We start from the raw sequence: 18,415 nt of genomic DNA on the forward strand, positions 1-18,415 counted from the left end.
ACCTACTGCCACCCCATCACACAGACGCCGCACCCGTAAACTTCGCCGTCTCAATCGCACTCCCCACCAACCCCTCTCCCTTAACAATCCCCGTCGTACAAACCACGATACGGCTCCCCCTCCCCTCCCCCCCAACCTCCTTAAGCTTACCCCCCACAAACCTGAGCGCCGCAATCTCCGCCCTCGTGACGCCGCCCAAGAAGAACACCACCACCGTCTTATTCGCATCCGCATGACTTCCATTAAGCATATTGCGAGCCTTGAGCGCCTTCTGATCGCCCGTCTGCACCTCATCGAACGTGGCGCCACGGACGTATTTCGTCGCGTCGTCGAAGATGCGCAGGCCCTGCGCGAGAGGATTAGCCTGTGGGTTCAGCGGCGGCTTTACGATATTGGCGAGGGACTGTTTCTGCACGATGGACTGGACGAGTCTGACGGAGAGGGGCGCGTAGCCGGAGAAAGTGTAGGAGATGTCGTTTGGTGCGGACTCGTTGACGTCGTCGTCCCAGAGGCGCAGGGCTTTGCGCAGGGGGGTGTAGTTTGATACGCTGCCGGGTTTTACGGTGGAGTTTAGGGCCAGGCCGCCGCGGGGGGCGAGGAGGCCGGTTTTTTCGAGCGCCGAGAGCGTGAGCATGTGTTGGGGCCCGTAGGCTTGGAGGATGCTCTTTTTGAAGGACTCGAGGTCTTTGGGGCGGATGCCGGCGTTTGTTGTGCTTTCGAGACACAGGAGGCGCAGGATGGTGGGGAGGGGCACGTCGCGGTTTATCAGCTCGGTTATGGTGTCGTGCTGGGTGGTGGGGTCTGCGCCCGACATGATGTTCTGCTGGACTTCGAGCGTGCGGGTGAAGATGTCTGAGCGGGTGTATTTTATGATTTCTTCGGCGAGGGATGTGTGGAGTTTTAGGCTTGCTTGCTCGGCTTGGTAGCCGGGGAGTTTTGCTACGAAGTCGCGGAGCTCAGAGGTAGACTTTTGCGCGAGCGAGTTGCGCTCTGTGGTGCTTTGGAGGCGGCGTGCGGCTTTGTTGAGGAGGTTTCCTACTATGGCGAAGTTTGCGTCGCCGAGGGTCGCGTAGAGGGAGTCTTTGCTGTCTATCAGGATTTTGCGCTTCATGCTTGTCGATGCTGATCCCGTCTGCCCAGGCTGCGGAGCTGCGCCGCCAACTATGGAAGAGTCGATTTCGGTTTGGTTGGCGGAAATGTTGAAGACTTCGTCGATTAGACCCTCATACGTCAACTGGGTGAGGAGGACAGTTGGGAAGTCAACTTCACGGTCGATGATGATGAGGCTGTCGATTGTTGAGCTCGGGGTCAGGCCGAGGAAAGAAGGGCCTGTGCTAGAGGGAGATTCGCCTGCTGTGACCTCGGTGCGCATGCGGATGAGAAGATCAGCGAGACGTTTCCCGTTGTCGCCTTTGCCAATGATACGTGGAAAAAGGCCATGTTTTTGTTGTTGAAGCATGAGCGCTTTCGCTGCAAGGTAGATGGATGTTGGGTCTTTTCGCTGACTTTTGTTAGTACCACACAAAAATCAATAAGTTTGGGAGCATACGAGATACAGATCTGCCACAGTATCATCCAGCTCCAATGACAGGACATCATCTGCGAGCGGCACGAAGAACAGCGGCCACTCGCTCACACTGGCCTCACCGAGCACGCCCGCGCCTTCCAGCAGCTGGTCGGAGACGATTGTGCGTCGCGGCACCCAGAAGATGGAAAACTCATGCTCGATCTGACTGTCTCGTCGTATGCGTTTAATTTGATCTAGAAAGTATGTTAGCACTGCACAACAGAACGACTCCGTATAGGATGAAGCGGGTGTTCAATATAAGCGCTTGGTATGTGTATTGATTTAGGGATCGAGACTTGACTAAGCAGAGTAGATGCTGTCTGCATAGCCTCTTTTGTGATCCCAACGCTTGTCATACAGCCAGAGCACGTGTACAAACCCGAACAAACACATATACGTACCAGCGACAGCCATGACCGTCTTGGCCTTCTCCCCCCTGGCCAGAAACACGATATTCCGCTGCGAGGCGTCGACATTATCATTCTCGAGAAAGAAAGGCTTGTCGACACCATATTCCTGGAGGGTAGAGAACTTGACAAGCAGATTCAGCGGCCCCGCGAGCGCCTTTTCGAGCACGAGGTTCTTCTTGCCCCTGATCTGTTCATACCTTGTCAGTATGAGCGATGTACCGTGTCGTTGACATTACCTTACACCCTCGAGCAGAAGAAGCAGGTCTCGCCGCGCCTTCTCTGTAATTTCCGTCGCGTTGAACGGAGTGATGGGAGCCATTGCAGATTGACGCTCAAGCGGCTTGAGGGTTCTATGGCAGACGCAGTTTCATTGTGGTACGAGCAATATATCCCGACCGCGAGTTCGAGGTTGAGCAACGAGGTGTGGTTCGCGACCGAGACACGCGGCACGTGCATGAGGCTAACATGCAGCACGATCTTGGCATCTCAGAAAGTTGATGCAAAGCAGCAACTTGGTCGCAACTTGAGTTTGCAATAAGAAGAAGGATGCGTTCTAGTTGTCAATGTTGAATATATGGCGCAGAGGCACAATCAAACTCTCAAACATAAATGCACAAAATCAATATTGTTGGATATTCTGTGTATGTACCAGTTCTTCAATCATGTAGATGGAGGATCCACAAAAATGTATGTAGTCCGTAGCTCATTAAGGGTATACAACGAAGCCTCTATACCAATTCCACCCACTGCCAGACATCCACAACAATGTCACTGTCGAAAAGAGCGGTCATTACGAGGGCCGAACTCGCGTGTTACAGTCGGCTACTCAACGCGCTACAACGTCAACGCTTTCTAGATTGCCCCTAAAGCCTTCAAAGCCACTCTCAATTCCTTCACGGCGGTATTTGCATCATCAAAGTCGATCGCTGATATGGCCCACTTTGCATGCTTTTTCGCTTCTCGGAGTGAATCTTCGTCGTTCCTGAAGGGGCCTTGGGATGTTGTTGGAGGAGGTGCAGCTGGTTGAGCGTATGGATTTTGGTGAGGTGGGGGTGCTGAGTACTGCTGATGTGGTGGGGCCGGACTCGATTGGAATATGGGTGGTGGCTGTGGTTGTTGTGGGGCAGGAGTTGTATACGTCGGGGACATGTATGGATTCTGTGGAGGCTGTGCGGTCGGCGGAGGAGAGACAGGGTTCTGGTAGAAACTGGAGGGATCTGGTGCTCCAGCTGTCTGAGTTAATGATGAGCCTCCCATAGGTGTCGTCATGGTCTCATCGCCCATGGATGGAGCAGTTGGCAGAGTAGGCGCGGTGTTCTCTGCTGAGAAGGTAGGAGGCGGCACGTCGGTCCTTGGGAAGTATCCTCCGCCAATGGAAGCAACAGAACCATTGCGCGACGAAGCCGTCTGCGACATGGGAGACACATCGTTGTGTGATGGTTGTGTGTATCCTGTGGGTACGGTGGGGAGGTTGGCTGGAGGCGAGACCTTTGGCGCAGTAAATGCGGGCGAGGGCTGTCCGGAGAAATCAGGCGCCGACTCGACGTATGGCTGGTATGGGTTGTGGGGTTGCTGCTGCTGGGGGGTCTGGATTATGTTCTGAACCTCTGGGTCGCTCGGGTCGAGGATGGGAGGGTCGAGGGCTTGATGTGTCTCCTGGGCGGGGTTGGTTTCGTTGGGGTCTTGGCCGGCCTTGATGGCCTTCAGGATGCGCAGGGCGTGGTACTTTGCGAACTTTGTCTTGGAAGTGATCTCCGGGTCGGCGTCTGGCTTCCATATGGACAGGATCTCGAGGAAGGTCGAGGCTGCCAGGAGCGTGTCTGCCGTGTTGCTGGACAGCAGGTCAGCAGGCGGGGCCATGGGGGAGGGGCCGTGTGTGTGTGCCTACCCAGTTGCTCTGTTCTCCGCCATGTCCTTTTCGCCCTTGGCAAACGTCTGCAGGGCGAACTGTTCGCAGTATGCGCTCGCGACGACATCGTCCAGCAGGGCGTCTTCGTTGGGGGTGTCGGCCTTGGTCTGCTCCAGGCGCTCCATCAGGTTGGTGGTGAAGACGGTGCATTCTTCGTCTGCCGAGTGGAGACCGCCGGCAATGACCTTCTGCACCATGTAGAAGCGCACTGGGCGGGGTCAGTACGGCCGTGACGCCTGTGCAGCGCTCGCGACTCACGCCAGTACGAGACAATGGGCTTGAAGCGCTCCAGCTGGGCAGCTCTCTTCGCAAAGGGCGCCAGCTGCAGCCTCTTCAGCTTGGCGGGGAGTGCGTCGGCCATGGTGGTGCCGGATGCAGGTGTTGTCGTGGTGGTAGTCGTGAATAGTCGTGAATGGTCGTGAATGGTGGAGATGGTGGTTTGGTGGAATGCGACGGGAGCCTTGCATGCTGTCATGGGCCAGGGCCGGCATCCCTGTCGTCCCCGCAATGCATCAGAGCTTCTTCAGGCACGCCAAAGGACACTTTGCATCTTGAAACACCATGTGAGGCCCGGTACTATATAACACGAGACGCAGGCCTCAGCTGCTTCGACCTGACCACCTCCTTCCAACTCCACCCACACATCCCCAACCATGGTGCGCACAACCGCCCTGCTCGCCGCCGCGGCTGCCCTGGCCCTCAATGCGCAGGCCGAGAGCATGTACCCCAAAAAGTCTAGTGTCCTCTCCATCAACGGCCCAGACTACGACAGGGTCATTGCAAAGTCAAACTACACCTCAGTAGGTCCCGCGCAAGAGCTTGCCATGGCCCGGCTAACAGTATTAGATTGTCGAGTAGGCCTCAACACCAGCACCACACCACCTCCACCATCCTAACATGTCCCAGGTTCTACGCGCCATGGTGTGGCCACTGCAAGAACCTCAAGCCCGCCTACGAGACGGCTGCCAAATCGCTCGCGGGAATTGCCAAGGTCGCCGCCATCAACTGCGATGACGAGGTCAACAAGCCCTTCTGTGGCCAGATGGGCGTGCAGGGCTTCCCCACCCTCAAGATCGTCCGACCAGGCAAGAAACCAGGCAAGCCCATAGTCGAGGACTACCAGGGCGCGCGCTCAGCCAAGGGCATCGTCGACGCCGTCAAGGACAAGGTCCCCAACAGCGTGAAGCGCATCAGCGACAAGAATCTGGAAGAGTGGCTGCAGGAGAACAAGGACAGCGCCAAGGCCATCCTGTTCAGCGACAAGGGTCTCGTCAGTGCGACACTCAAGGCGCTGGCCATAGACTTCGCCGGTTTGGTCTCCGTTGCGCAGATCAAGAAGTCGGACAAGGTGGCCGTCGAAAAGTACGCCATCACAAAGTACCCGACCTTGATCCTCCTGCCCGCTGGCTCCGAGGACCCCGTCACATTCGAGGGTGAGCTGCAGAAGGAGTCCATGGTCAAATTCCTCTCGCAGGTCGCAGCGCCAAATCCAGACTGCCCACCGCCCAAGGAGAAGAAGCCAAAGGCAAAGAAGGACACCAAGAAGGAATCCAAGTCCTCGAGCAAGTTTTCCAAGGCTTCCGCTTCTCACAAGTCTGCAGATGCATCTTCAGCCGCTGCATCAGCCACGGACGAGACAGTCGTGGAGCCCGTCGTCCCAACCGAGTCTCCAGCTGCCAATCTCAAAGACGAGGATACGCCTGAACCAGTCGCCATTCCCAACGAAGAACTCAAGCCTACGATTGACGTCCTCGCTGAAGCTGCAGAGCTACACGCACATTGCCTAAACAAGAAGAGCAAGACATGCATCCTCGCCATCTTGCCCAAGGACGAATCAGCTGATGCTGCCAAGACTGCTCTCGCATCACTCACTTCCATCCACAGGAAATACGATGTCGTCGGTGCTCTCCTCTTCCCCTTCTTCGGCGTCTCAGCATCCAATCCTCTGGCTGCATCACTGATCTCGGGGCTGAGCCTAGGAAGCGAAGACAACGTCTACTTGATTGCGACCCATGGTAAGCGCGCATGGTACAAATACCAAGGCACCACCTTCAGCGCCGCAGAGGTCGAACAGTGGGTCGATGCCATCCGAATGGGAGATGGTAAGAAAGAGAAGCCCGTAGAGTCTCTCCTGGTAAGTGGAGAGGCGCAAGAGGCCGAGGGAGAAAAGGCCGCCAAGCAAGATCCCATCAAGATCGAAGTCGAGGAGATCCTTGAAGAGGAGACACAGCACGACCACAACGAGCTCTGAGCGACGTATCGAGAGATGAGTGTGTATTTAGCGAGTTGTATTTCGAGCTAGGCAATTACCAACGTTTGAGAGCATCTATTCCGTCTTTCATAAGTTGACTCGAATCAAGTCGTGTGCTTACCCAAGACATGACCACGCACATGCGGTCACAGCAGTCACAGCAGACACCCACGCGGCAGTATATGAATGGTCGTCATTAGACCAAGACCCAAGATTTCCTCATTTCGCTAATGCAAAACGGCCGTGGCGTCGAGTTGGCGCTGCAAACATGAAACTTATTCTCGCGTCTGTAGGTGCATATTTTGCTGTAGGTGTGTACCTGTGTATGCACGCTCGTATGCGCACCAGCCCTGGTGGAGATCCCAACAAAAATAAACGTGGACGGAAGGTCGGGAAGGGAAGGTGGGATCAGCACGTGGACTCGGCGCCATGGCGACGGACTCGCGGTCTACGGATCATGCTCTCGCGGAGGCTGTGCAGTGTATTGGATGGGTAAAGGGGGGAGAAGAAGGGGTTTCGAAACGCAGAGGGTGAGTTGCATTCTTTGTACTTGGGTGGTGGGGAGGAATGTATTTCGCTCTGCCTTATCTGCGGGGCCGTAAACCCAACGCTCACGCTCATGCAGAAGTTTGAAACCCTGTCTCGAACATGCAGCAACAACGCATCTCCCGGGCGTATCTAGTGCGCGGTTTTTCGGTTCCTGGTTCCTGACTTTAGGGAGCCGTCGTGGTGTCTAGCCCCGGATCTAACGTGTGGTCTAGCACGCAGCGTCGACGTATCGGAGCTTTCATGGCACGTGTGGATGCGCTTCCATTGGCCGCCTAGAATCACCATGTCTGGTTGAGGCGCGCGCGCTGTGACACCCGGGCGACAATGACAGCAGCCCAGAACGCCAGAATGACTCCACTGTAATTACGGCTCGCATCAGCCGATGCAGACTAAGCGGTAAAATGCTCACGCTGCTGGATGCATCGCAAGTGTCGACATGGACATGGACGGGGACGTGGATGGCGCTATGCTTCGTCGACAGCCACGATCACAACGCCCAGGCCCTTTGAACAGTTGGCGCATGGAATGCTGCATTGGCGTCCGGCGTCAATCCCCTCATGTATAAGTATGGCATCCCACGATGGTGGTTGAAACTTCTTTTCCTCAAGACACTCTTTCATCTTCGCGCCCATCATTCATTGCTCCTTTGCTCGCAGTTGTTTCACTCCTTTGAACAACTAGTCATTCCTTTCAAACAACAACCACAATCATCATCATGAAGTCCACATTCTTTTCCCTCGCCCTCGCGGGCCTCAGCTCCATGGTCGACGCCAGCCCTGTCACCATGAAGCCGCGCGGTGTTGCCGGAAAGCGCGGTCTTGCTTTCCCCAAGCAGGCCTCCACCGGCGTCGCTGGATCGACATACACACAAAACTTCAAAAACTACCCCCAGATCACCTGGATGTACGACTGGGAGGCCGTCATCGACGGCGAGGCTCTCGACGTCGAATTCGTGCCCCAGCTCCACTCAGGCGAGTCGTGGTGCGCCGACGGATGGGCTGCCAACGTCGCCGCCGCACAGAAGAAATACAAGGTCTCGCACGTGCTGTCCTTCAACGAGCCAGATCAGTCTGGGTACGTTTTTTGCTTTTTCCCCCTCACCATACCCTCTTTCAAACGAAACTAACACCCCTTCCAGTGGCGGTGGCACAAACATGGCCGTTTCAGACGCAGTCTCCACACACAAGAAATACATCCAACCGCTCGCAGCACAGGGTCTCCGCATCGGGTCCCCCGCCGTAACCAACGGCGCGGAGGCCGGCAAGGGCCTCAGCTACCTCTCCTCCTTCATGGCCGGCTGCACGGGGTGCCAAATCGACTTTGTAACCGCGCACTGGTACGCGTGGGCCAAGGCCGAAGACTTCAAGACATACTTCACAAACATGCACAAGCAGTTCGGCAAGCCCATCTGGATCACCGAGTTCGGCGTCAGCGAGGGCGACGCCGACGCTTTCCTCGCTGAGGTCCTGCCCTGGTTGGACCAGCAGAGCTGGATCGAGCGCTATGCGTATTTCATGGCTGCGCCTGCTGCTGGCGCGGAGAAGTACCTTGTTTCTGCTGCTGGCGCGTTGTCTAGCACCGGCAAGGTTTATGCTGAGACGGCGTCGTATTAGACGGTTAGATGGGGGGGCGGTATACCCGGGTTTTTCTTTCTTGACGACGACGATTTCTTCTTCTTCTTTTGGTTATATAGCGTTTTTTGGGGGGAGTGGGTTTAGATGGCAAATGTTTCATCGCTTTTCTTCTGTGGTTTGAAACTCTTGTGATGATTTGTGGCGTGTGAGTGACGGTATGGCTGAGTGACTGACTGACCACCTGGCCACTATCTGGACGTGCAATTGCAGAAAACACATGATCGAACTTAAACATGCGCCCTCTAAATGACTACCATTGTCGGCGTGATGTGCTTGACGCGCAAGCATGGCGTTGTCCGACTCTCTCTTTTTCTTCCAGCACCCAGCGTAGAATTAGTAGTATCTCCAAGTTACGACGACTGGCACGGGAAACACATTCTGCTTTATCCCCAGGTTATGCAGAGTTTCAAGGTACCTCTAGCAATAAGTGTGTAGTATGTTCGACTTGCTCCAGAAAAGTGAGTATGAGGGGTACCATATCCGCCAAGTAGCGATCCAGCACGCACAAGCATAAAGACAACCAAGTCAAGTTGAAGCGTGATTCTTTAAACCCTCAAACTCAGATATATATCGCTATATCTACAAGCTACAAGTTCTATACTACATGCTACATACATTCCATCGGTCTAAGATATCGTCATAAACATCGTGTAAAGATCATACCGTATCCAAGGTGCCCAGAACGGGTGGTAGGGGCGTCGTCATAGCACGCCATCCCGACGCAACACCACACAATCATGCGTATATGAACGCCGCAAGCCCCAAAGCCTTCCATGCCAGACCAAGCCAAGCCAAGCCAAACCAACCGCCAACAGATAGATTGACAGAAAAACCACTCGCTCGCTCGCTCGCTGAACAAAACAGATGACGCGAACGAAACTGAAAATGCTCTTTCGCTAAAACGCATGCTTTGGGAGAGAAAGAAAAAAGGCATCAAGCCGACCGCGGCGAATTCCCTCTACTCTCATCCTGCGACCCGTCGTCGAACCCGTCGAAACTCTCCCCGGGGGACATGGCGCCCCTCAACTCCCCGCCATCCATCATATCGACGTCATCGTCATGGTATTGCGCCATGGTCAGATTTGACGAGAACATGCGCGGCGGCGCAGGCGGCACGCCCGCACTGCTAATCTGGTCGGCAAGGCTGGGTTTCTCGGCCAGGTTGTTGAGCATGGCGCGACTTGCGTCTAGCATCGAGACGGCGTAGTCGAGGAAGTCTGCGCGCTTGGACGAGACGGAGAGGGTCCAGCGGTATTCCCTCAGCCGCAGCTTGTAGAATTCTGCTTCTTCTTTGGCGGGCGCAGTGGCCCAGAGCAACGAGCCAAAGGTGCCGATGAGCGTGAAGTTCACTTTGGATGCAAAGTACCAGAACGACTGCAGGTGCTCGGGTTTGAGGCGGTTGACAAAGTCCATGGCGGAGATGAGGCGCGTTTTGGCTGCGTTGCGGCACATGAACAGGCCGTAGGAGTCGGGATTTGTGTCGTCGAGCGATTGCACGATGCGTCGATGGAGGGTGATCTCTGTGGCGAAGTAGGCGAGATGCAGGTAGCCTGTAAGTGTGAGTGTGTGATCAAATGTTTCATACTTCATTGACGTACCGGTTGAGATGAGCCTGCTCCTACTCGGCGTATGCATCTTGACCTCCACAGGTAATCTCTCGTGCCACTGGCGGAGCTTGATCTGAACAGGTTTCGCTCGCGCAAGAATGAGCTCTGTCGACTTCCTCCCGGCGTTGGCGAAATCCTGGATGGCTGTCTGGGTGTAGAACGTATCCATGACTTCCGCCATGATCTGGGTAAGGCTAATCATCTGAGCGAACAATATCCGGCTTCTATGATTCTCTTCTAACTCATCTTCAGAGTCGTCCTGCCGCGCATCGTATCCGTCGCCTTCCTCATTGAAGTCTTCCTCGGTAATTGGCTTTACTGCCCAATTCGCGTTGAAGATGTGCGATGGCCGGCCGTGGATCAGCGAACTCCACTTGTCCTGCATGTACAACGCCCAGGCAATGCGTTTCCTTAGGCCTCGCTCCCACCCAGGCACTGACCATGTCGTACAGTCAAGATGTAGGCCGAGCTCTTGGCCAATGGCCACCAATTGTGTTGTCAAACTCCAAGAGTCTGCCTCTGGACGCTGCAAAAGCAGCAGTCCCGCCTGAACGGTTGAGAGCTTGGGCCTTTCCATGGCAAGCGTCAAAGATCTCATTGCGATAGCCTCCAAGCGGGTTGCATCGGGCTTGGTGTACTTAGCCAGCTTTGGATCGAGCGACCACCAATTGAGAGATAAAATATACATGCCAGCCAGCAGAGCCGGCGAGAAAGACCGATCGCCATTCCGATACCGTTCGATAAATAGGTGCTTTTGGATGATGGGAAAGCTTGGATGTACGATTTGAAAATACAGGTCCAATAGAGCAGGACCGTGTGGATGAACGAGCTGCTCAACAAGGTTCAAAGTGTTGGCCTCGTCGGCATAGTCTTGTGTGTTCTCGTCAGGTAGCATGATGAAACATTCTTGGTCAGTCACTCGTCGAAGGGTTCCAAGATCAAACGTGGACTCGTTACGGGTATCAAAGTGGGAAAGGCCAATGAGTAAGTTGTCAAAAGGAGAACTCAGCCCAATATATCTGCTATGCTGACGTCTTTGCAGACCCAATGTCTCTCCCAGTTGCGGCAGGTGGATGTTGGCCAACGAGGGTTGCGGCGGTCGAGGACTCGGTGCAGTTGCCGTGATGGTGGGCGTGGGCAATGCTAGTGGGGGTGGCTCACAGTCCACCGATCTGCATCGATGTTAGCTGTACTGCTAGGCGACATGATGCAGCCCGCGACGTGGGTGATAGAGAAGTGCGTGCGAGCTAGAGGCGCTGATCTGGGGGTGTTGGAGAAGCCGATTCGCGTGAGCACGTGATGAGACGAAAAAGGTATGGTAGACAATTCGACGTCAAGCTTCGGGATTAAGATCGCCGTGCAGTAGTAGCAAAGTTTAGACATACCTCTTTTTCGAGTTATTGGGCGAGTCTTTCTTGTCGCTGTCGACAACCTTTCTTTTTCTGGGCAGTGGACTCTGCACAAAGGTACACTCCTGCTTGTGAAATTCGCACAGAACACACAGCGCTGCGCCCTCGTGTATCACACAACGGCTTTTCCTTCTCCTGCAAGCGTCACACGGTCGTTCTCTCCGTGAGCGAATGTTAGAGACGGGTCCGTTGTTTGAGGTGGGTTTGCCGGCGGCCAGATTCTCTTTACCTGGTGAGGGTTTCTGTTGCTTTCGAGGCCGGGCAGCTGCGATGGGCACCGGTGTTGGCCGTGGCATAGCAGGCTGTATAGCCATGACGGTGGCCATATCGGTAGCAGTCGGACTCGAGTAGTGCGCTCCAGATAAGGACGGGTATTTACTTGAGCCTAGTTGCAGCTAAGAGGCCGGGTATATACTCCTGATAGACAAGCCACGGGCCGTTGGCTAGTCTCCGAAGATGGCTGACAGGTATCAAAGTGTCGCGATAACCAGTCACGCGAGGTTCTCCGTAGATAAAGTCTGGAACTGCGCGGCTTATCGCGTGGGAGTTGCGTTGATGGTCCACAAGATGTGTAATCCTAGGACGGAAAATGCAGGGCAAAAAATAATCCAGCGGACCGTCAAGAATGACCAGATTGAGGACCTAGATTGCCTGCTATGGCTGCGAGAAGAATGAGGTGGTTGATGGTTCTTGCCGTCATTGAAGGTTTCCGAGATGCAGTCGTTGTCGGGTGCTGACAGGTTGCTAGCGGAGGGCCGGAAAAGGGCTGGAGATCTGAACTGGAGACTCAGGACCCTGTGTGGGGATTGGACAGGCACATAATCGGGGTCGAGGGCGTGAATGTGTGATTGTTGCTGGCAAGAGCGCTGAGGGTGACTTTTGTTTCGCAGATGCGACCATGTCCTTGGATGCCCGTTACCTAATGGTTGGCATCCAAAACGGACTAGCTATTAGGTACACAACGCGTTGGAAGCGCAAGTCAGTCGAACACCAAGCCCTAGAGCGATAAGGCAAACTACGGAACCAATGGGAGCACTGAGTCCCCCACTGGTTCTTTAGTGCGCGTAAAAATATTATGCCATCTCTGGTAGCTATCTCTGGACCTTCTTCGGCAGCAATCAGCACGACGTCGTCCCTGGACTAGCTAACCAAGCAGTGAATTGCTGTTATGTACTCGGTATTGGCGTCTGCACGTCACTCCAGATATAGCGCAACGTCTTCTGTCCATAATGCCTCGATTTACTGCCTATCACTTTGCGCGGGGTCTTCAATCGGTCATCGGACAGCAGTCGATGGACTGACTTCCGACGCTCTTTCACGATTTGAGCGGTCGTAGCGGTTGATAACTGTGTAGTGATGTAACGTCCTTGTCGGTTCTTCAGATCGTTCAGGGATCGTATCTCCGCATTAAATTCTGCTTGAGCCGCTTGTACAATCTTCTCGCACGAGTGCGTCCCTTGCCACTACGCGTGAGATCTCCGCTCCGCCCAAACCCTGTCTAGGCATGTCTCACCGCGCGCTGTTCAGGCAAGATGCCCTTCGCGTGAACACCGGCAGTTTGAAGCCCGAGAATCCCCGTCAACCCGTTAATCCAGTCACTTAGTACCCTTGATGTCATAGCTACCTCTCAACGTACCTACTAACCGCGGCCTTATACCAAGCCCAGGTAACGGTAGGTATCACGGCGCGACTATTGTCAACAACACGACACAATACGAGTAACGCCATGTTGACCAAGAGCTCGACGCATCATACGTAGAACACGAGGCCAGCGCCAGCTATCAGCAGCCTGATATTTGGGAACCGAAGCTGCAGATTTGGCCAGATACTTGCTCAATGTCCCAACCACGAGAGCGGTATGTAGTAATGACTACCGGGTTCTTTAGGTTGGCGCATGTTGTCTGCAAGGCGGTGCTGGTTATTCCGCCGCCCATAACTGGCTCGAGTTTTTCCGAACGAGGGGCTGACAATTACGAGGCCCGACGATGGTGTTACGAAATCGGTCTTCCTAGGCCAGCATGTGATTAACAGCGGAGGTGGCATCTCGGTCGGGGAAGAACTGCAATCTCGGGCCGATACTGTCCGGGGTAAGACGGGACGGTATTCACGATTGGTTCTAGGCTCTATGGAGAGATACATCACGTGCATAGCTGTTGAGACCAAATGTCCTCAACAATATCGAACAATGATAGCAAGGTGTTCTTAAACTCCCACACTCTGCTCAACATTTGATGGCGCCAGAGGCCAATCTTCAATCCATTAATACACTTCGAACCACACAGTGGCGATCAGCAAACTGGAACATCAGCCGACATACGCCTACTGTTTTGCATCTTCTTTGAGTCGCTGCTACATTCTCGAAGAAGAACCTTTCTTTTGACCTGGCAAAGAAGCTGTCCGTCACTATCTAGCGTTTCTTTCAAGCATCTTGCACAAATGAAACGTGCCCATAAGACAAGGGACGGAGCGTGTTTAAACATCTGCACCAGAACATCACGCCAGTTTGAAGTGATAAGAGTGAGACCGACCAACGTTCTCCAAGCCCGTTGCTCTGTGCAAGAATGAGGCTTCCTATATGTTGGCACGTACGACTAGCATCGTAAATCCAGCTTCGTTGAGGCCCTACACTGTGCTACAGCGGTGCTTTGAGACAAGATGTCTCTGCCTTGAGAGTGCTCTCATCAGCCTGTAGACCAAGAGACAGCTAAGAAAATGGCATACGTGTGGAACGATTCTGGCAATTGACGAGCAATTTAACAAAGTCCTGCAATAGACCGAAGCCGTAGGCTGAGACATGCTAGCCCACGCCCAATACTCCCCAAAGCTCCTGTGACAACCATATGTACAAGGGTGGACGTCCATCGTCGTCCCGAAAGGTGCTGTTGCGGGCGACGTCCAAAGCATCCATGCAACCCTGACGCCAACACGTCAATTTTCCCGATGTTATCATGTCGTCGTTATAGCTAACGTGCCCCGCTCAAAATGGATAGTGAAAGTTGGATGGTATCGCCGCAAGGAGGCTGAGTCGTGTTCGGAATCGTCGAGGCAGTGGTGGTGGTGTTTGAATCGGCAAATCGGACATCTCACACCATGCGAAGGAGATGATTAACTTTTTAATGCATTGGGGGCTGATAATTGATCGGTCGCCTGTGCAGCAGTTAGCACCAAATCACGCGTTCATGCAGACACAACCTACTTGAAGAGAAGAATGTGTGGTTCTGGCTCGTGGACTTCGTAGTGCTCCCAGCCCAAACTCTGCAGGCGCGTCAGCTTTCCAGTATTCCTCTTGTTCTTGTCACCATACCTGTGTGATTCCCAGTGCCCTCCACTCTTCCTCCCACAACAGCTTCAGTGTTCCCCGCGCGCCATCGAAGTAATCCTTGGGAATGGCCTTCAGCATCTGCTTCGGGAGCTGCACATGACGGTATTCGTATTCCTCATCCGAGTACCTGCATGCTTTGTCAGCGTTGAGCGCGTCGACAGGTCCAGTGTAAACAACGTACCTTGACGAGTAATGGATCGCGTCAATGAACTCGTCCAGCTTCTCTTTCTCGGGCTCGGATAGCGGGCGCGGCTTCTTGTTGCGACGCGTGAAGTCGATGTCCATATCTGCCGTCATTGCGAGGTTGAGCGACGAGTAGCTCGTGTGCTTGTGCGTGAAGTCGCGAGAGGCTGGCTGATCGATCAGGTGGGGCAGGTAGTCGCTCGGTTCGCGGTCGGCTGCAGTTGAGGCGGGAGGGGTGCAGCTTCTAGAGCTCAGGAGTTCAAGTGCGCGCCAAAGTTCAAGGCCGGAAGAAGAGCTGAAGCAATAATTAGGTGCGCGACGAGATCGAGCAGTTGTTTACAGAGTCAGTCGTGAAATTTGATAACCTGGTTCCTGTCACTCGAGCTTGGAAGCCTCTCCTATACCAGTCTAGCGCTACACGCTAAGATATGCTAGTTCACTGGCATGTGCACGAGGCCCATGTCCCTGCTGTAACCTCCATCTACTCTCTGATCAATACGCGATCTGATTTGGATGTTGTCTCGAAGTATAATATTCATAGCCAGGTCACACCATATGCTCCACTGAACGATTAGAATGGACATACAAGAGTAATGGTGGTGGTTGTTTACAACGACTATAACGAGAAACATAAGTGATAATTAAGTAAGATAAGCGTTTCTTCACATCTTACTGCGCGTATGTCGTAACTAGCTTGGACGAATGCATGTATGTCAAGTTTTTGGTTCTATCTAACCTGGCTTTGAAGGCGTCGATGTAAGTTGCCGAGGCATCTACATCCAAGCCTCTCGTGTGATATGTGGTGGATCCTCGCAGGTTATCAATAGATCCATCTCACCCACATCGACTTGCCTCTCCATGATACTTGTACGAGATAAAGTCGCGCTCGATTGGTACCCTCAATTCGCTCACATCCTCCTCGTTTCTCCCATTCCATCGAGACGGCCCATCATGCTTTACATCCAGCATCTTGTAAGTCTTCAGCACCTTAACTACCCCCGGATCGACTCCCTCATCAAGTCTGGCTCCTCTTCTCTCCAGCCAGTCGTCCGCCCTTTCGCTGCTTGTTCGAATCTCGGGTAATAGCTCGATGGATTGTGACGCCGAGGATATGCGGCGCTGCTGCGTTGTGACTTCTGAATGCGTTGCTAGGAAGCGTTCTTGTGGCATAGTCCTTCCAACTTCAACATTTGGCTCTGATTGTCGAGACTTGAGATGGCGTTTGATACAGCGAATGGATACGCAGAGAATGATGAGGAAAAGGACGAGTGCCGTCAGTATTATAAGTGCCGTGAAGAGGGCGGGTACGTCAATCGAGGACATGTTCGCAAATTCGAAGAGCGATCTTGACGAAAACGATATGCAGAAATCGACGAACCCTGATATTATGAGTACGTGGTCGGCTGCTGCGAAAAGTACATTGGAGTAACTTGTGGCCCCTATACTACCTGTTCGGTGCTACTCGATCCCTGTAAATGTCACTATGCGGGGATCACTTTCAGAACGTTACACAAGACGGATACCACATTCGGTCCCATCTATGTCCAATGAACTTACCATCCCTTCTGGCCAGAGTGTTATGCAATACGTTGTGTGGCTCAAAAGTTGCACGACGTATAGGTGAGGGCTGGTGTCCATCCGCCGTGTTGCTCGAGGAAACTTCTGACCAGTTTGAAAGGCGGAGACGTTGTCTAGTACATGAGTACGTAGAGAGGGTGTGCCGTAAAGTCATAGCCTGGAATTTAATCAATACAGTATGTTCTACTGCTACTACTCATCTCCTCGACCTCTTGTCGCACACCTCCCCGACACGTTCTATTCCAAACTGCCCAAGTAGTCATACACCAGCCTTATCCTAACTACCTCATCCTTGCCAGTCTTCCTTACAGCGAACCTTCTCGTCAGCTTCCTCTCTCCTTTGATTTCCGCAAATCCCCAGACCTGCCACCCAGTCCACTTGTTCTTCTCGTTGTCGACAAAGCTCTCAACGATCTCACCATCCTCTGTCTCCTTCAACCATCCTTCCGCCAGATACTTGGCGTCTCCCTCGGTAACGCCCTTGCCTTTACTCTCCTCTATGATGTTTGCTAAAGTGGTGTATCTGCTGCGGCCTTGCAATTCACCGAACAGTCGATCGGAGTTGGGACGAAACGACCAGTCCAAGATGCGTCTCTCGGTGGTTCCTTTCATGCCGCCGCTGAGAAGTTGATCGATCTCGATTAATGTACAGGGTTCGCCGTTGTCGCCTGTGGTAGAAGACTGATTAAGGTGCTGAGTGATAACTGCGGCACCGATCGCTTTTCGTGTCAGCCAACCCATGCCTTGAAGTGAGAGGGCTGGGTCAGAGTTGTCGGAGAGAGACTTGTTCTGCGAGTTGTTAACAGGAGATGATAACCACTGGGCGACTACAATAGCTCACCATGAGCCATTTCCCCTGAAGGTTCTTGATGTCGATCGTTGCCGGGGCTGCCATCGTGTCTGTTGTCTTCTGTTTTAGAGCTGCTACTTGAGTTACCGTCCGATGGATCTCGAAATGGAGGTACAAAGCTTGAAGAAACGACAGAGGGTGGTGGCGTATCTGTCTCGAGCAGCCATTACCCCTCTTAAATACCTCATCTGCCTAGACCCTGAGCCCCCGCAACACACAAAACAACTGCGCAATTAGGTTCACATGGGACTTTGGGTTTGGGACTTGCTCAGGCTTGGGACGGACCAAATTGCCTAGGCAATTACTGCATTGGGATAGCTCTGTCCGCATGGAACGACTGCGCCGCACGTCTATAGGTCAGTTGGTGCGATCATCGAACATATTAACGCATACAGAAGATAGATTGCGGCATGGCAATCGGGCTGTAAACCAAGGAACGCGTGTCCGACGAGCAAGGAAGGCGATGCAGAAGAGATGCGATGGGGAGAAGTGACAGAAGATCAAAAGCGGAACAAAAAGTGGGTCACCGCCCATCACAGCCTTCTTTCCAGCCTCACACTTCTGCTTTCGTCGCAATCTCGACAACTTCGATTGTGACCTAAGATCGCCTAAGCTTGCGAGTACCATTGAACTTATCTTTGGTTATAGGGTTTTATCCGCTGTCGGATGGTTCAAAGTCGAATTGACATCAAAACACAGAAGAATAAGTACACAGGCATCGAAATCATGAATGAGCAACCTGTGCGCAGTATATTTTCAGTTATAGCCTTTCGTGCAATGGTGAATTGATTGCATGCAGAATGGAGTTGCGAACCGACAATCTCATAATGACTGGCCTCCTACTCGAATGCGGTCCCGAAGCTCGTAACAATCATGCTTACCAGCCAATAAGATGGCTGCCCAAGCAGGCGCCGCACAAGAAGGTCAGCGATAGCTCCATAAGTTGGAGGCTGAGCGAAAGTGTCTTCAGCCTAGCATGGATCATCGCACATCAGGATAACTGACTGTGGCCTAACAGCACAGGTACCTGCTTTTAACCTGACGGGTTGGAATTATATATCCACATTATCTTATTCATTGTCTTGTCCATATGCTGCTCGACCCGAGACTCATATTACGAAGTAGAGTGGAGAGCCGGGTTTGTCG

General features: G+C 53.3%; 8 protein-coding genes across 8 annotated transcripts; 2 read left to right on the top strand and 6 right to left on the bottom strand.

The window, feature by feature from the left end:
• Positions 1–16: 16 nt before the first annotated feature.
• P153DRAFT_333448 (vacuolar sorting protein-like protein) lies at positions 17–2,296 on the bottom strand (the record flags this gene model as incomplete). The annotated part of the gene is made up of 4 exons (XM_033665567.1): positions 17–1,501; positions 1,550–1,761; positions 1,969–2,164; positions 2,219–2,296. 4 exons carry the CDS (start codon positions 2,294–2,296, stop codon positions 17–19), a joined length of 1,971 nt encoding a protein of 656 aa, XP_033527213.1.
• A 308-nt stretch (positions 2,297–2,604) lies between these two features.
• P153DRAFT_393778 (DUF605-domain-containing protein) lies at positions 2,605–4,247 on the bottom strand (the record flags this gene model as incomplete). The annotated part of the gene is made up of 3 exons (XM_033671264.1): positions 2,605–3,808; positions 3,866–4,094; positions 4,145–4,247. 3 exons carry the CDS (start codon positions 4,245–4,247, stop codon positions 2,830–2,832), a joined length of 1,311 nt encoding a protein of 436 aa, XP_033527214.1. The 3' UTR covers positions 2,605–2,829.
• Positions 4,248–4,440: 193 nt separating this feature from the next.
• P153DRAFT_364094 (disulfide isomeras-like protein) lies at positions 4,441–6,348 on the top strand. The gene is made up of 3 exons (XM_033667515.1): positions 4,441–4,686; positions 4,733–4,740; positions 4,793–6,348. Exons 1-3 carry the CDS (start codon positions 4,540–4,542, stop codon positions 6,135–6,137), a joined length of 1,500 nt encoding a protein of 499 aa, XP_033527215.1. The 5' UTR covers positions 4,441–4,539; the 3' UTR covers positions 6,138–6,348.
• Positions 6,349–7,401: 1,053 nt separating this feature from the next.
• On the top strand, positions 7,402–8,299 carry P153DRAFT_284221 (glycoside hydrolase family 128 protein; the record flags this gene model as incomplete). Its single annotated transcript, XM_033663310.1, has 2 exons — positions 7,402–7,760; positions 7,825–8,299. The coding sequence occupies 2 exons, from the start codon at positions 7,402–7,404 to the stop codon at positions 8,297–8,299; spliced, it is 834 nt and encodes a 277-aa protein (XP_033527216.1).
• A 954-nt stretch (positions 8,300–9,253) lies between these two features.
• P153DRAFT_282946 (uncharacterized protein) lies at positions 9,254–11,632 on the bottom strand (the record flags this gene model as incomplete). The annotated part of the gene is made up of 3 exons (XM_033663236.1): positions 9,254–9,870; positions 9,919–11,099; positions 11,313–11,632. The coding sequence occupies 3 exons, from the start codon at positions 11,630–11,632 to the stop codon at positions 9,254–9,256; spliced, it is 2,118 nt and encodes a 705-aa protein (XP_033527217.1).
• Positions 11,633–14,449: 2,817 nt separating this feature from the next.
• P153DRAFT_373500 (CKS-domain-containing protein) lies at positions 14,450–14,955 on the bottom strand (the record flags this gene model as incomplete). Its single annotated transcript, XM_033669462.1, has 4 exons — positions 14,450–14,483; positions 14,533–14,591; positions 14,641–14,785; positions 14,840–14,955. The coding sequence occupies 4 exons, from the start codon at positions 14,953–14,955 to the stop codon at positions 14,450–14,452; spliced, it is 354 nt and encodes a 117-aa protein (XP_033527218.1).
• Positions 14,956–15,574: 619 nt separating this feature from the next.
• Positions 15,575–16,454, bottom strand: P153DRAFT_174780 (uncharacterized protein). The gene is made up of 2 exons (XM_033662325.1): positions 16,399–16,454; positions 15,575–16,310 (listed from the first exon to the last, which is right to left on the bottom strand). Exon 2 carries the CDS (start codon positions 16,162–16,164, stop codon positions 15,676–15,678), a length of 489 nt encoding a protein of 162 aa, XP_033527219.1. The 5' UTR covers positions 16,165–16,310; positions 16,399–16,454; the 3' UTR covers positions 15,575–15,675.
• Positions 16,411–17,536, bottom strand: P153DRAFT_174751 (uncharacterized protein). Its single transcript, XM_033662324.1, has 3 exons — positions 17,453–17,536; positions 17,261–17,319; positions 16,411–17,208 (listed from the first exon to the last, which is right to left on the bottom strand). Exons 2-3 carry the CDS (start codon positions 17,312–17,314, stop codon positions 16,657–16,659), a joined length of 606 nt encoding a protein of 201 aa, XP_033527220.1. The 5' UTR covers positions 17,315–17,319; positions 17,453–17,536; the 3' UTR covers positions 16,411–16,656.
• Positions 17,537–18,415: the final 879 nt, after the last annotated feature.

This window comes from Dothidotthia symphoricarpi (assembly GCF_010015815.1).
Source record: "Dothidotthia symphoricarpi CBS 119687 unplaced genomic scaffold P153scaffold_4, whole genome shotgun sequence".
NCBI lineage: Eukaryota > Fungi > Ascomycota > Dothideomycetes > Pleosporales > Dothidotthiaceae > Dothidotthia > Dothidotthia symphoricarpi.

What these genes read in the sequence shown, in the direction of transcription:
- P153DRAFT_364094 (XM_033667515.1), top strand. Translation starts at nt 4,540, where the DNA reads ATGGTGCGCACAACCGCCCTGCTCGCCGCCGCGGCTGCCCTGGCCCTC.
- P153DRAFT_174780 (XM_033662325.1), bottom strand. Translation starts at nt 16,164, where the DNA reads ATGTCCTCGATTGACGTACCCGCCCTCTTCACGGCACTTATAATACTG.
- P153DRAFT_174751 (XM_033662324.1), bottom strand. Translation starts at nt 17,314, where the DNA reads ATGGCAGCCCCGGCAACGATCGACATCAAGAACCTTCAGGGGAAATGG. An exon ending in TTCAGGGGAAATGGCTCATG is followed by an intron (nt 17,209 to 17,260) that starts GTGAGCTATTGT and finishes AACAACTCGCAG; the next exon opens with AACAAGTCTCTCTCCGACAA.